This window comes from Bos indicus, chromosome 4 (assembly GCF_029378745.1).
Source record: "Bos indicus isolate NIAB-ARS_2022 breed Sahiwal x Tharparkar chromosome 4, NIAB-ARS_B.indTharparkar_mat_pri_1.0, whole genome shotgun sequence".
Classification (NCBI taxonomy): domain Eukaryota; kingdom Metazoa; phylum Chordata; class Mammalia; order Artiodactyla; family Bovidae; genus Bos; species Bos indicus.
In genome coordinates, this window is record NC_091763.1 from 52818583 (window position 1) to 52834666 (window position 16084).

The 16084-nt window shown below is 36.4% G+C and overlaps 1 protein-coding gene across 8 annotated transcripts in view; it reads left to right on the forward strand.

Annotated features, from left to right (window-relative positions):
* The window catches only part of TFEC (transcription factor EC), a 229031-nt gene that overhangs the window by 201761 nt on the left and 11186 nt on the right, over positions 1-16084 (forward strand). For all 8 annotated transcript variants that reach the window (XR_011566239.1, XM_070787803.1, XM_070787802.1 and 5 more), the window contains 2 exons: positions 1811-1867; positions 13698-13773. Coding sequence is in view for 7 of the 8 variants with exons in the window: in XM_070787803.1 (XP_070643904.1) it covers positions 1811-1867; positions 13698-13773 (133 nt within the window). In the remaining variant the exon portion in view is untranslated. The remainder of the gene's footprint in view (positions 1-1810; positions 1868-13697; positions 13774-16084) is intronic.

The following is a 16084-nucleotide window of genomic DNA, read 5'->3' on the forward strand; positions in this document are numbered from 1 at the left end:
CTGGGTCAGGAAGATCCCCTGGAGAATGAAATGGCAACCCACTTCAGTATTCTTGCCTGGAAAATCCCACGGATGGATGAGCCTGGCGACTACAGTCCATGGGGTTGCAAAGAGTTGGATATGACTGAACGACTTAACTTAGCTAACTTTCACTTAATATAGGTTAATTTTGATATTGCAAATATTCAATTTATTAACATGTTTGCAAAATAACAGATTAATAGATTAGGAAAAAATAGATTTTCCTCTTTTCAACTTGTTTCACAGATACCATGATTCACATTTAACTTTCTCAAGTGTGTAAAAACCCCTCTGTTTTCAATAATAAATTTCAAAATTGTTACAACTTGAAGGAATTACAGGGGCACTTTCAAGTTCCTTCAATAGGTAGATGAGGAAGTAGTCAGAGGAGTTATTTCCCAATGGTATTCTGATTAGAAGCAGAAGTTGATCAAAATAAGGATCTCCTGACTTACAAGTCTAGTGTTAGTTTCTCCATAAAATAAAATAAAATTTAATAGAAATTTCTGTAACATGTTTTTAGTTTGGCATTCAAACATTGATCTTTTAGTATTTTTCTTTAGTTAATATCAGCATTTTTAATAAATACAATATTTCTATTCTTGGAATCTAACAAATGACTCAAAAATATCTATGCATTCAAATTATTTAGAGTAAAATTAATTAATTTAATCTTAAATAATCAAAATTTAATAAATATATTTATATATTTCTATTTTAAAACTAGAATAATTCAAAGAACATTGTATTAATTATCCATTGATATATAACAAAGTACCCCAAACTTAACAGATTGAAATAATAAATGTTAATTATCTCACACAATCCCTATATTTCAGAAATCCAGGGGTGATTTATAAAATTGCTTCTAGCTCAGAGCCTTGCGTAAGGTTGCAGTCAAGATGTTGGCCAGAGATACAGATATTTGCCTGGAGGATGCACTCCCAGGATGGTTCACTCACACATCTTCCTAGTCAGTGCTGCTTGGTTCTTTACCATGTAGAACTCTCCACAGGGCTGCTCAAGTGTCCTCATGATCTGACAAGTGGTGATTCAAGGAACACCCAAAGGGGAAGCTGAAAATGTCTTTTATGACCTAGTCTTGAAAGCCACACTAATCATTTCCACAATATTATATCAGTTTCACAGATTGATCCTATTCAGTATGGAAGGGAACCATCAAAAGTATGACTGTCATGAATGAGAATCATGGTGGGCCATTTTGGAGTCTGACTATCACAAGTGCTAACAACCACATAGCACATAAAGTGTCTGTTACTTAAAGTATGGATTTGTTTGATAGGTATATGAGAAATGTCGTTAGTTCCAATTCTTTGAATTTAGAAATCATAATATTTATTTAAAAATGTAGGTTGTGAAAATTTAGATTGAAATAATTTTGAATAATCTTAAAGTTCTGAGAAAATTCTAATAAAAATGATTAAGCAGGTTAATATTTACTGTATGCTCTAATTCTTTTAATCACAATAATGGTATTTAGTAGGTATCATACCAACTTCACAGATGAGAACTTAGGTAACCTGAGACCCCAAGGCTACTAAATGGAGGGTCAGAATACAAATTCAGATTTTACTATTTAAATCCCATAGGTTTTGCCACTGCCTTCTTACTAATATGTTGTTTCAAATTTCTAAATATTTGTAAAAATTTTTGTTACACCACTTGGAGTAAGTAATATTATATTTTCACTTGTATTTCTGAATTTTGTTGACTGGAAGGATTGTAAGGTAGAAATAAGTACTGTTTCAATTATTTTCCTTTTGATCAGAAACAGATACTCGAGCTTTGGCCAAGGAGAGACAAAAAAAGGACAACCACAACCTCAGTGAGTATATTTTCCTTTTTTCTAAGCAAAATGAATCAATGCAAGAGGAAATGGAAGGAGGTTAAAATATGTGGTGTTTTATTGTCACCTGTATATATTTTGAAGTCAGATGACCAAAATTAAGTGTACACGCTCACTAGTAGAGCTATTTTGGGGCAATTTAGACAATGCAAACTCTCAGAAAAGCTAGACATTTTTATGAAGTGAAACATCTCAAGTTCTCTCCTTGATCATTTTCTCTCTCTGAAGAAGAATACTAATAAGGGAGGTGAGTGCACTGAGTTACATTTGAACTCAATTGACTCCAAAATTTAAAGAGATAAAAGTGACTTTAGAAAAAGGACGCCATTCAGCCAAAAGTCACACCAAACCCATAGACACCTCAAAACTCACTACTGGACACTTACATTGCACTCCAGAGAGAAGAGATCCAGCTCCACCCCCCAGAACAGTGACACAAGCTTCCCTAACTGGGAAACCTTGACAAGTCACTAGTCCAACCCCACCCACAGGGAGCAACCTCCACAACAAAGAGGAACCACAAACTTCCAGCATAAAATAAGGCCACCCCAAACACAGCAATCTAAACAAAATGAAAAGGCAGAGAAATATTCAGCAGGTAAAGAAGCATGATAAATGCCCACCAAACCAAACAAAAGAGGAGGAGATATGGAGTCTACCTGAAAAAGAATTCAGAATAGTGATAGTAATGATGATTCAAAATCTTGAAAACAAAACGGAGTTACAGATAAATAGACTGGAGATAAGGATTAAGAAGATTCAAGAAAGGTTTAACAAGGACCTTTCTTTTTAACAAGAAAATAAAAGTCAGTCAATAGTGAATAATGCAATAATTGAGATCAAAAGCACTTTGGAGAGAACCAACAGTAGAATAATTGAGGTAGCTGATAAGTGAGGTGGAAGATAGAATGGTGGAAACAAATGAAGCAGAGAGGATAAAAGAAAAAAGAATTAAAAGAAATGAGGATAACCTCAGAGACCTCTGGGACAATATAAAGTGCCCCAACATTTGAATCATAGGAGTCCCAGAAGAATAAGACAAAAAGAAAGGCCATGAGAAAATACTTGAGGAGAAAATAGTTGAAAACTTCTCTAAAATGGGGGAGGAAATAGCCACCCAAGTCCAAGAAACCCAGAGAGTCCCAAACATGATAAACCCAAGGCAAAACACCCCAAGACACATATTAATCAAATTAATGAAGATCAAACACAAAAAGCAAATATTAAAAGCAGCAAGGGAAAAGCAACAAATAACACACAAGGGGATTCCCATAAGGATAACAACTGATCTTTCAACAGAAACTCTTCAGGCCAGAAGGGAATGGCAAGATATACTTGAAGTGATGAAAGAGAAAAACCTACAACCCAGATTACTATACCCAGCAGGCATCTCATTCAAATATGAAGGAGAAATCAAAAGTTTTACAGAAAAGCAAAAGCTGAGAGAAGTCAGCATGACCAAACCAGCTCTTCAACAAATGCTAAAGGATCTTCTTTAGACAAGAAACACAGAAAAGTTTTATAAACTTGAACCCAAAACAACAAAGTAAATGGCAATGGGATCATACTTATCAATAATTACCTTAAGTGTAAATGGGTTGAATTCCCAACCAAAAGACAAAGACTGGCTGAATGGATACAAAAACAATACCCCTATATATGCTGTCTACAAGAGACCCGCCTCAAAACAAGGTACACATACAGACTGAAAGTGAAGGGCTAGAAAAAGATATTTCACGCAAATGGAGACCAAAAGAAAGCAGGACTAGCAATACGCATATCAGATAAAATAGACTTTTAAATAAAGGCTATGAAAAGAGACAAAGAAGGACACTACCTAATGATCAAAGGATCACTCCAAGAAGATATAACAATTATAAATATATATGTACCCAACATAGACCACCACAGTATGTAAGGCAAAAGCTAGCAAGTATGAAAGGGGAAATTAACAGTAACACAATAATAGTGGGAGACTTTAATACTCCATTCACACCTATGGATAGATCAACTAAACAGAAAATTAGCAAGGAAGGACAAGCTCTAAATGATACAATGGACCAATTAGACCTAATTGATATCTATAGGACATTTCACCCCAAAACAATGAATTTCACCTTTTTCTCAAGTGCACACAGAACTTTCTCCAGGATAGATCACATCCTGGGCCATAAATCTAGGTTTGGTAAATTCAAAAAAATTGAAATAATTTCAATGCAGTAAGATTAGATGCTGGGAGGGATTGGGGGCAGGAGGAGAAGGGGACGACAGAGGATGAGATGGCTGGATGGCATCACTGACTCGATGGACATGAGTCTCAGTGAACTCCAGGAGTTGGTGATGGACAGGGAGGCCTGGCGTGCTGCGATTCATGGGGTCACAAAGAGTCGGACACGACTGAGCAACTGATCTGATCTGATCTGAAAGTAAAAGTGGAGAATGAAAAAGTTGGCTTAAAGCTCAACATTCAGAAAACGAAGATCATGGCATCCGGTCCCATCACTTCATGGGAAATAGATGGGGAAACAGTGGAAAGAGTGTCAGACTTTATTTTTGGGGGCTCCAAAATCACTGCAGATGGTGACTGCAGCCGTGAAATTAAAAGATGCTTACTCCTTGGAAGGAAAGTTATGACCAACCTAGATAACATATTCAAAAGCAGGGACATTACTTTGCCAACAAAGGTCCGTCTAGTCAAGGCTATGGTTTTTCCTGTGGTCATGTATGGATGTGAGAGTTGGACTGTGAAGAAGGCTGAGCACCAAAGAATTGATGCTTTTGAACTGTGGTGTTGGAGAAGACTCTTGAGAGTCCCTTGGACTGCAAGGACACCCAACCAGGCCATTCTGAAGGAGATCAGCCCTGGGATTTCTCTGGAAGGAATGATGCTAAAGCTGAAACTCCAGTACTTTGGCCACCTCATGCAAAGAGTTGACTCATTGGAAAAGACTCTGATGCTGGGAGGGATTGGGAGCAGGAAGAGAAGGGGATGACAGAGGATGAGATGGCTGGATGGCATCACTGACTCGATGGACATGAGTCTGAGTGAACTCCGGGAGTTGGTGATGGACAGGGAGGCCTGGCATGCTGCAATTTACGGGGTCGCAGAGTTGGACACGACTGAGCGACTGAACTGAACTGAACTAATGGGGAAAAAACTATTAAAAACACAAACATATGGAGGCTAAACAACACGCTTCTGAACCGAAAAATCACAGAAGAAATCAAAAAAGAAATCAAAATAGGCATAGAAATGAAAGAAAATGAAAACACAACAACCCAAAACCTAGGAGATTCAGTAAAATCAGTGCTAAGGGAAAGGTTCATAGCAATACAAACTTATGTCAAGAAACGAGAGAAAAATCAAATAACCTAACTTTACACCTAAAGCAACTAGAAAAAGAAGAAATGAAGAACCCCAGGGTTAATAGAAGGAAAGAAATCATAAAAATTAGGGCAGAAATAAGTGAAAAAGAAACAAAGGAGAGTATAGCAAAAATCAACAAAACTAAAAGCTGATTCTTCGAGAAGATAAATAAAATAGACAAACCATTAGCCAGACTTATCAAGAAAACAAAAAAAGGAGAAGAATCAAATTAACAAAATTAGAAATGAAAATGGAGAAATCACAACAGACAACACAGAAATACAAAGGATCATAAGAGACTACTACCAGTAACTATATGCTAATAAAATGGACAACCTGGAAGAAATGTACAAATTCTTAGAAAAATATAACCTTCCAAAACTGCACCAGAAAGAAATAGAAAATCTTAACAGACCCATCACAAGCATGGAAATTGAAAATGTAGTGAAAATTCTTCCAACAAACAGAAGCCCAGGACCAGATGGCTTCACAGCTGAATTCTACCAAAAATTTAGAGAAGAGCTAACATCTATCCTACTCAAACTCTTCCAGAAAATTTCAGAGGAAGATAAACTTCCAAACTCATTCTATGACACTACCATCACCCTAATACCAAAACCAGACAAAGATGCCACAAAGAAAGAAAACTACAGGCCAATATCACTGATGAATATAGATCCAAAAATCCTTAACAAAATCCTAGCAAACAGAATCCAACAACATATTAAAAAGATCATACATCATGACCAAGTGGGTTTTATCCCAGGGATGCAAGGATTCTTCAATATTCACAAATCAATCAATGTGATACACCACATTAATAAATTAAAAAATACAAACCATATGATTATCTCAATAGATGCAAAGAAAGCCTTTGACAAAATTCAACATCCATTTATGATAAAAACCCTCCAGAAAGTAGGCATAGAAGGAACATACCTCAACATAATAAAGCCATATATGATAAACCATAGCAAACGTTATTCTCAATGGTGAAAAATTGAAAGCATTTCCCCTAAAATCAGGAACAAGACAAGGGTGCCCACTCTCACCTCTACTATTCAACATAGTTTTGGAAGTTTTAGCCACAGAAATCAGAGAAGAAAAAGAAATAAAATTAATCCAGACTGGAAAAAAAGAAGTAAAACTCTCACTGTTTGCAGATGACATGATCCTCTACATAGAAAACCCTAAAGACACCACCAGAAAATTACTAGAGCTAATCAATGAATATAGTAAAGCTGCAGGATATAAAATTAACACACAGAAATCCCTTGCATTCCTATATACCAACAATCAGAAAACAGAAAAGGAAATTAAGGAAACAATTCCATTCACCATTGCAGTGAAAATAATAAAATACTTAGGAATAAATCTACCTAGGCAATGGCACCCTACTCCAGTACTCTTGCCTGGAAAATCCCATGGACGGAGGAGCCTGGTGGGCTGCAGTCCATGGGGTCGCTAAGAGTCAGATACAACTGAGTGACTTCACTTTCACATTTCACTTTCATGCATTGGAGAAGGAAATAGCAACCCACTCCAGTGTTCTTACCTGGAGAATCCCAGGGACGGGAGCGTGGTGGGTTGTGGTCTATGGGGTCACACAGAGTCGGACACGACTGAAGTGACTTAGCAATAGCAGTAGCAGTAAAGAAACAAAAGACCTATATATAGAAAATTATAAAACACTGATGAAAGAAATCAAATAGATGGATAAATATACCATGTTCATGGATCAGAAGAATCCATATAGTGAAAATGAGTATATTACCCAAAGCAATCTATAGATCCAATGCAATTCCTATCAAGCTACCAACAGTATTTTTCAGAGAATCAGAACAAATAATTTCACAATTTGTATGGAAATACAAAAAACCTCGAATAGCCAAAGCAATCTTGAGAAAGAAGAATGGAACTGGAGGAATCAACCTTCTTGACTTCAGGCTATCCTACAAAGCTACAGTCATCAAGACAGTACGGTACTGGCACAAAGACAGAAATACAGAGCAATGGAACAAAATAGAAAGCCCAGAGATAAATCCACACACCTTTGGACACCTTATTTTTGACAAAGTAGTCAAGAAAATACAGTGGAGAAAAGATAATCTCCTTAACAAGTAGTGCTGGGTAAACTGGTCAACCACTTGTAAAAGAATGAAACTAGAACACTTTCTAACACCATACACAAAAATAAACTCAAAATGGATTAAAGATCTAAATGTAACACCAGAAACTATAAAAATCCTAGAGGAAAACATAGGCAAAACACTCTCTGACATAAATCACAGCAGGATCCTCTATGACCCACCTCCCAGAGTAATGGAAATAAAAGCAAAAATAAACAATTGAGACCTAATTAAACTTAAAAGCTTTTGCACAAGGTGAAAAGCAAGATGAAAAAAGACACCCTTCAGAATGGGAGAAAGTAATAGCAAGTGAAGCAACTGATAAAGAATTAATCTCAAAAATATACAAGCAGCTCATGCAGCTCAATTCCAGAAAAATAAATGACACAATAAAAAAAAATGAGCCAAAGAACTAAACAGACATTTCTCCAAAGAAGACATACAGATGGCTAACAAACACATGAAAAGATGCTCAACATCACTCATTATCAGAGAAATGCAAATCAAAACCACAGTGAGGTACCATCTCATGTCAGTCAGAATGGCTGCTATCAAAAAATATACAAACAATAAATGCTGAAGATGGTGCAGATAAAGGAAACATTTTTACACCGTAGGTGGGAATGCAAACTAGTACAGCCACTATGGAGAACAGTGTGGAGATTCCTTAAAAAACTGGAAATAGAACTGCCATACGACCCAGCAATCCAACTGCAGGGCATATACACCGAGGAAACCAGAATTGAAAGAGACACGTGTACCCCAATATTCATTGCAGCACTATTTACAATAGCTAGTACATGGAAGCAACTTAGAGGCCCATTGGCAGAGTAATGGATAAGAAAGCAGTGGTACATATAGACAATGGAATATTACTCAGCTATTGCATTTGAATCAATTCTAATTAGGTGGATGAAACTGGAGCCTATTATACAGAGTGAAGTAAGTCAGAAAAAACCACCAATACAGTTTATTAATGCACATATATGGAATTTATAAAGATGGTAACGATGACCCTATATGTGAGACAGCAAAAGAGACACAGATGTAAAGAACAGACTTTTGTACTCTGTGGGAGAAGGCAAGGGTGGGATGATTTGAGAGAATAGCAATGAAACATGGATATTACTGTATGTGAAATAGATCGCCAGTCCAGGTTCAATGCGTGAGACAGGGTGCTCAGGGCTGGTGCACTGGGATGACCCTGAGGGATGGGATGGGGAGGGAGGTGGGAGGGGAGTTCAGGATGAGGAACACATGTACACCCATGGCTGATTCATGTCAATGTACAGCAAAAACCACTACAATATTTTAAAGTAATTAGCCTCCGATTAAAATAAATAAATTAATTTAAAAAAAGAAAATGTACACTATTTAAATAGCTAGAAATGTAACACCAGGTTCTTATCTTTCTGTGTCAATCTACTCTTCCTTTCCTAATGATAAGTTATTTTAAAATACTGCTTATGTTGTACTGCTGAATTCTATGACTGTCGCAAAAAAAGTTTGGGGGGAGGCACTCTGATGCCTTCCTGGGGGTCCATTTGCCTTCAATAATGATTACATGAGGTGAGTAAATGCATTCAAGGGAAGTTGTTTAGGGGCAAGGTGAGCTTTAAAGTGCTTTTTCATGTCTCTTAAGATAGTGCTTAACTATTTTAAGTCAGCTTGACTAGTTGAGTATGAAGCATTTTTGTTCTGAGAACCAAATAAAAAATGAGAAAAGAATGCAATGAAAATAAATAAAATCTTTAAAGCTCTAAAACCAGGAATTTCCTTACATGTGGTTAGCTTAAACTGATGCTAGATGTACCAGCAAATTTGGAAAACTCACAGCACTGGAAAAGATCAGTTTTCATTTCAATCCCAAAGAAAGGCAATGCCAAAGAATTCTCAAACTATCACACAATAGCACTCATCTCACACGCTAGCAAAGTAATGCTCAAAATTCTCTGAGCCAGGCTTCAACAGTACGTGAACCATGAACTTCCAGATGTTCAAGCTGGATTTAGAAAAGGCAGAGGAACCAGAGATCAAATTGCCAACATCCGTTGGATCATCGAAAAAGCAAGAGAGTTCCAGAAAACATCTACTTCTGCTTTATTGACTATGCCGAAGCCTTTGACTGTGTGGACCACAACAAACTGTGGAAAATTCTTAAAGAGATGGGAATACCAGACCACCTGACCTGTCTCCTGAGACATCTGTATGCAGGTCAGGAAGCAACAGTTAGAACTGGACATTAAACAGACTGGTTCCAAATAGGGAAAAGAGTACATCAAGGCTGTATATTGTCACCCAGCTTATTTAACTTATATGTAGAGTACAATATGAGAAACTCTGGGCTAAATGAAGCATAAACTGGAATCAAGATTTCCGGGAGACATATCAATAACCTCAGATATGCAGATGACACCACCCTTAGAGCCGAAAGCAAAGAAGAACTAAAGAGCCTCTTGAAGAAAGTGAAAGAGAAGAGTGAAAAAGTTGGCTTAAAGCTCAACATTCAGAAAACTAAGATCATGGCATCTGGTCCCATCACTTCATGGCAAATAGATGAGGAAACAATGGAAATAGTGGCAGACTTTAGTTTGGGGGGCTCCAAAATCACTGCAGATGGTGACTGCAGCCATGAAATTAAAAGATGCTTACTGCTTGTAGTAAAAGTTTTGACCAACCTAGACAGCATATTAAAAAGCAGAGACATTACTTTACCAACAAAGGTTCGTCTAGTCAAAGCTATGGTTTTCCAGTAGTCATGCATGGATGTGAGAGTTGGACTATAAAGAAAGCTGAGCGCCAAAGAATTGATGCTTTTGAACTCTTGAGAGTCTTTTGGATTGCAAGGAGATCCAGCCAGTCCAGGACTGGTGCTGAAGTTGAAACTCCAATACTTTGGCCACCTGATGTGAAGAACTGACTCATTAGAAAAGACCTTGATACTGGGAAAGATTGAAGGCAGGAGAAGAAGGGGACGACAGAATGAGATGGTTGGATGGCATCACAGACTCAGTGGACATGAGTTTGAGTAAACTCAGGGATTTGGCGATGGACAGGGATGCCTGGCATGCTGCAGTCCATGGGGTCGCAAACAGTTGGACATGACTGAGCCACTGAACTGAACTGAACTGTACCTGTGAAACCTGCATCTATCTTTTCATAAAGCACCCGTCTTATTCAGAGGGTAGGCTGACTATATGAAGGAGGAGAAGGCTAACCCCTGGTTATAACAGTCCTTAGAGTAGTTGTGGAAAGGGAAATGATTTGCTTTTGATCACATAGTGGTAGAGCAGACTAGCATTGGTGCATTTTGTGAGATAAGAACCTGAAAGACAGGACTAATTATTAACAGAAAGAAGTTACACATCAAGGAACTAAAGCCTTCTCTCTTAGTTTTAAGGCTGCTATTACCTTCCTTTCTCCTTTCTTCTCTCCCCTATGTTTGCACTTTAAATAACAGGTCGTTTAATGTTAAGTATGATAGGTGCTTGGTATGATCATTATAGATGGCTCAGTGGTAAAGAATCCACCCTCATTACAGGAGGCACAGAAGACATGGGTTCAATCCCTGGGTTGGGAATTTCCCCTGGAAGAGGAGATGGCACCCCACTCCAGTATTCTTGCCTGGAAAATATCATGGGCAGAGGAGTCTGGTAGACTGCAGTCTATAGGGTTGCAAAGAGTCAGACACAGAGTGACTGAGTGCACACATGCACATTATACAAGTATAAAAGTATTTTCTACTAATAATCTGGATTACTTGGTGATCTTACTTTTTGAAGCTATCAGTGTTACCAAAAACTAATATCACATTTTAAGTATGAATCTAAATATCCTCTAACATTTGAGAGGATCATGGCCACTTAACAGATGTCTAAATACTTAAAAGCTATAACTCAAGCTAGAAATACTAAATTATGTTCTATCCTTCCTAAAGATAGGAAGGCCAGGTTTGAAATATGAGTTCTCAGATCCTCAGAATTTTGTAAAAGTACTGTGCCACTAACAGATTGGGCCACTAATGGATCTCCACTTGATGGAATTTTGAGTGGGAAGTCATGGTGGGGCAATGTCAGCCCTGACTCAATGGCCCCTTTCACTTCTCTTTCTATACCCTATTACATTCTATGGTGCACATGACCTCAAACAGGAGTGTGAACCCCTCATCTTGTATATTCAAGTTCCATACATATCTGCAAACAGTTGACCCTTGTCTGCATCTTGGGCCTGGGGAGAGCACCTTGGTGTCATGATCTTTCTTCAGGAGGATGAACCTCAGACACAGCCGGCACAGGATCAGGGCATTTGGGAGAATATTCCTGGTGTAAATTACCTGGAGTGTAGTTTAGAAGGGAGATCCCTTTGCCTTGTGGCTGCCTTGCTCAGTGAGGATGGATGTGGTAAGAGAAGGCAAAGGGGGTCCTCAAGTATGGAGTCTGGGAAAGAGGCACCTGTTGCCTGTTTCTAAGGACAGGAATGAATGAACATATCAAAAACTTTGTAAAAAGTGAAATCACATATAACATGAAGTGATTTAGTAGTTAATTTCTTAAAGCTTGACTCCTTTACAAATAACTAGTACTGGATATGAAAACAGTGGGAAAACAAACTTCTCATTATAATTAACCATTAAAATTTTATGAGCGCAATCTCATAAGGTTAGACTAGGAATTTCTGATATTTTACATAAGGTACATTTAAATAATAGACTTTGAAAAAACATTATAGGACTACACGAGTCTCCTATTTTGAGATAGAAATGTGAACATCCTTCATAGCTGATCTTCATCTTATATTTGAGTCTGTTTTATAATATGAGAGTATGTGTGAACATAGAATTATTAATAAATTCTCAGTATAAAATATAAATGTATTTCTATCAGCTTTGCCTTTATTTTCTTTTCAGTTTTTTATATGGTGTCAGTTTTTTCAATTACTTGCACAGAGAAAACAAAACTGGCAAAGAAGGAAAATAATCTCTCCCAAGAATCAGTTATATCCTAATTTCAGAGGAATCCCAATGTATTATTCCAGAAGGTCAAGTTCATTCATGGTAAACTGCTTCATAGAGTAGATTCACCAAGACAATTGATATTTTTTAGGACTTTCTTTGTTTCCAGTAGCAGTTTGTATTTTTCAAACATGTATTGCTTAATGTTTCAACATACAGTTTTTTCTTCTTCATGACTTTTTACTTCCTTCATTTCCCTAAAAAGCTTTAAAAATGTTACCTACTGAAAAAGGATTATATGTAAGTCGTGGTTCCTGATCCTGCAAGTATAGAGTAGATTATACAACTATTCTGTGCTCTGTAAGACTGGTTTTAGGTAAGGGTCAATATAGGAAGCTCTGCTTTTTTGTATATTTGACGTTTATTGAACATTTATTAGATGCATATCCATTGTCATAGGCAATGGATGCATGGGAATATAAACAGAGAAATAATAATTTCTGAATAATAATTTCTGAATAAAAACCTTTATCAGTCATTCTCAAAGTGTGGGCCCTCAACAAGCAGCATCAGCAACACCTGGGAATTTGTTTGAAGTGCAGATTCTTGGGTCCCAACTTAGTCCTAATAAAATCAGAATTTCTAGGTGCAGAGTACAAATTTATTTTTATTTATTTGACAGTCCTTCCAGATGTATCTGATGCATGCCAAAGCTTAAGAATCACTGTTCTGTGTATTATTGAAAGTTGTTAAATTATAAAAGTATATTTATGGTCTAATAAACATACATTTATTTAACATCTCTTGCATGCCAAGCCCTCTGGGTATACAGAATGAAGTAAGAAATGGTCCCTGCCCTCAAAGAGGTCATAGTCTATTTGGGCACACATATCTACCATGAGCCAAGCTTTGTGTTAGCTTTTCAGTGGAGTATATGAGAAGAAAAAGTGTATATGTACACACATATATGTATGTGTGTGTATATATATATATATATATACACACATATATATATACACACCCACCCTGATATATATATATATATATATATATATATGTATGTATGTATATCAGTATGAGTAAATATAGCATTTCAAAGAATGATAAAAATGTTATTTTTGAGAGAAAATGTTTCAAAATGATTTAAAATCGTTGTGAATAATAGAATCACAATTCTAATATTGTTATTTTTTACTTTTAGAATAAAATGTATTTGAATTTTTATGTTATTGTTGAGAAGTACACTTGTAACTAAATGGAAATTTTTTGCTCATTGTTTTTCAAAGGTTATTAAGGAGGTTTACAGTTGACCAAAAGTTAATTGTGCTTTAATGAGAATAATCAATATTTCTTTTTTAATAGTTGAAAGAAGAAGAAGATATAATATTAACTACCGAATCAAGGAGCTTGGCACTCTTATTCCAAAGTCTAATGATCCGTGAGTTCAATAATCATTTCTTAATTATGTTATGGTTTCAATACTACACAAAACAGGTGGGAGGGAAGAGGTGGAGGGGTGAACCAATGCTGAGTAAAGTAAGCAGCTTATGGTAAAGACAAGGCTACTACTGGTGTCATTTTAAAATATCTACTCAAGGCTGATAATTATTAAACATCAGACATCAAAATTGTTACTAACACTTATCCTATTGAGCTTTAGGAAATAAGTAAATTATTTCTTCTTAGTACATAACAAATCTTTCTGTATGGCACCAATATTTTCAAATGTAGTGATAGTAACATACTCTCATGATATCAACTAGAATCCTCAATTTATAGTTATAGCAATTCTTCCAATTTAAGATTTATATGTACATGAAAATTGGAATGTTGAATTCTCAGAGGTTCCAAAATTCAAGCAAAAAATATACACGCAAAAAATAAGAATTGTAAAAACATGCTTATTGATATTAGTCAATAATTTGTTGTTGTAATTAAATTTTCAGCTAGGTTTTGATGCCATATAGTTACAAAGTCAGTTGAACTAGATGTTTGAGGTTGTAAATTTCAAGAAATAGTTGATTAATCAAAATGTCAATTTACCATGTTTCTCTAAAACCATGAAAACATTGTAGCATTAATAAGGACTTGAAAAAAAAAATGTTTTGTTCGGACAGAATTGGACTCTCCAAACACTGGCATTATCCGTTATTCAGAAATGATGAGGTTTGATACAGTGGTTTTTGTGAAAAGTGAAAGTCCTCTTTCCCTAAATGCAAATGTGCTATTCACTCGGATGATTCAATCATTTATAATGGAGGAAATGCCATATATTTATTCTTATGGGCATAGTAGATAATGAAGGCTTCTTGAGTAGAATGGCAGAAAGAACACTGGATGGGGAGTCTGAAGAGCTTAATCTTGGCTAGGATCCACCACTAACTTTTCAAATCTTTTGAAGTCTCTCAGCATGCAACTCTTTCTATTAGCAGAACAGAACACCCATTTTCTAGATAAAAATTTAACACTTAAAACATAAATGCACATTTATTTGCCAAACATTTGATATAAGGTCAAGACTTTGTTGTTCGAATATATGTTTCAATTTTCTGACTTACATAAACTGCACAAAAATATATAGTCTATTTTAATTTCTTGTAGATAAAACAAAAACCTAAGTGCCAACACCTAAGTGTAGATGGATTTTTTTAAATGATGCATCCTAATTTGTAACAGCATATTTTTAGCAAACTATCTTACTGACATTTTACTTTATTTTTTCTGAGGCTTTTAATATATTTTTCCTAAAAAACAAGAGCTGTTTTTATAAATGCTTTTTTCTTATTTTGTATTCATATTTCATTAGTTAACATATATCATTTAGTTATACTATCACAATAACAAGTACAACGGGCATTCATTTAACACCCTGTCAGTAAGCACTGTCACCAGAAGGATAACAGAAGTACCTGGGTGTCTCAGAAGGTAGCCTAGTGGCCTCTATTATCTACTTTGTCTGACAACAGTCAGTGAGCATCACAAAGGGAATGGAGAACATTAATTAATCCTGAAAGTGATCAGATAAAAGTCAGTTAAGAGAGCTTCTCTTGTAACTGATAGAGCTAACTCACAGTGCCAGGGCCAGGTTATATGAAGAAAACAAACGATAAGACTGTAAGATTAAGACTATGAACCCTGACTGAACATCTTTCGATATCACCATGCCTATAAAGCACGACTTATGGATGGAGTTTTATAAAAATAAAATAAAATAATATGTATAACCTCAAAAATGATAAAGCTTATGTGAGGGGTAATTATTACTCTATACTTTTATAGAGTAGCTATGGCTATAAAATGGCGGTTCTAATTCATTGTCAAGAAAAAGGGATGGCAAAATTTTCATTGTTAAGACCAAAGGATGGCAAATTTTTTCTTTAAAGGGTCAGATAGTAATTATTTCAAGCTTTGTGAGCATAAAGTCTGACAATTACTCAACTCTGCCATTGTAGCATGAAAGCTGCTGCTGCTGCTAAGTAGCTTCAGTCATGTCCGACTCTATGCAACCCCATAGACGGCAGCCCACCAGGCTCTGCCGTCCCTAGGATTCTCCAGGCAAGAACACTGGAGTGGGTTGCCATTTCCTTCCCCAATGCATGAAAGCGAAAAGTGAAAGTGAAGTCGCTCATTCGTGTCCGGCTTTTCGCGACCGCATAGACTGCAGCCTACCAGGCTCCTCCATCCATGGAATTTTCCAGGCAAGAGTACTGGAGTGGGTTGCCATTGCCTTCAGACATAGACAATATGTA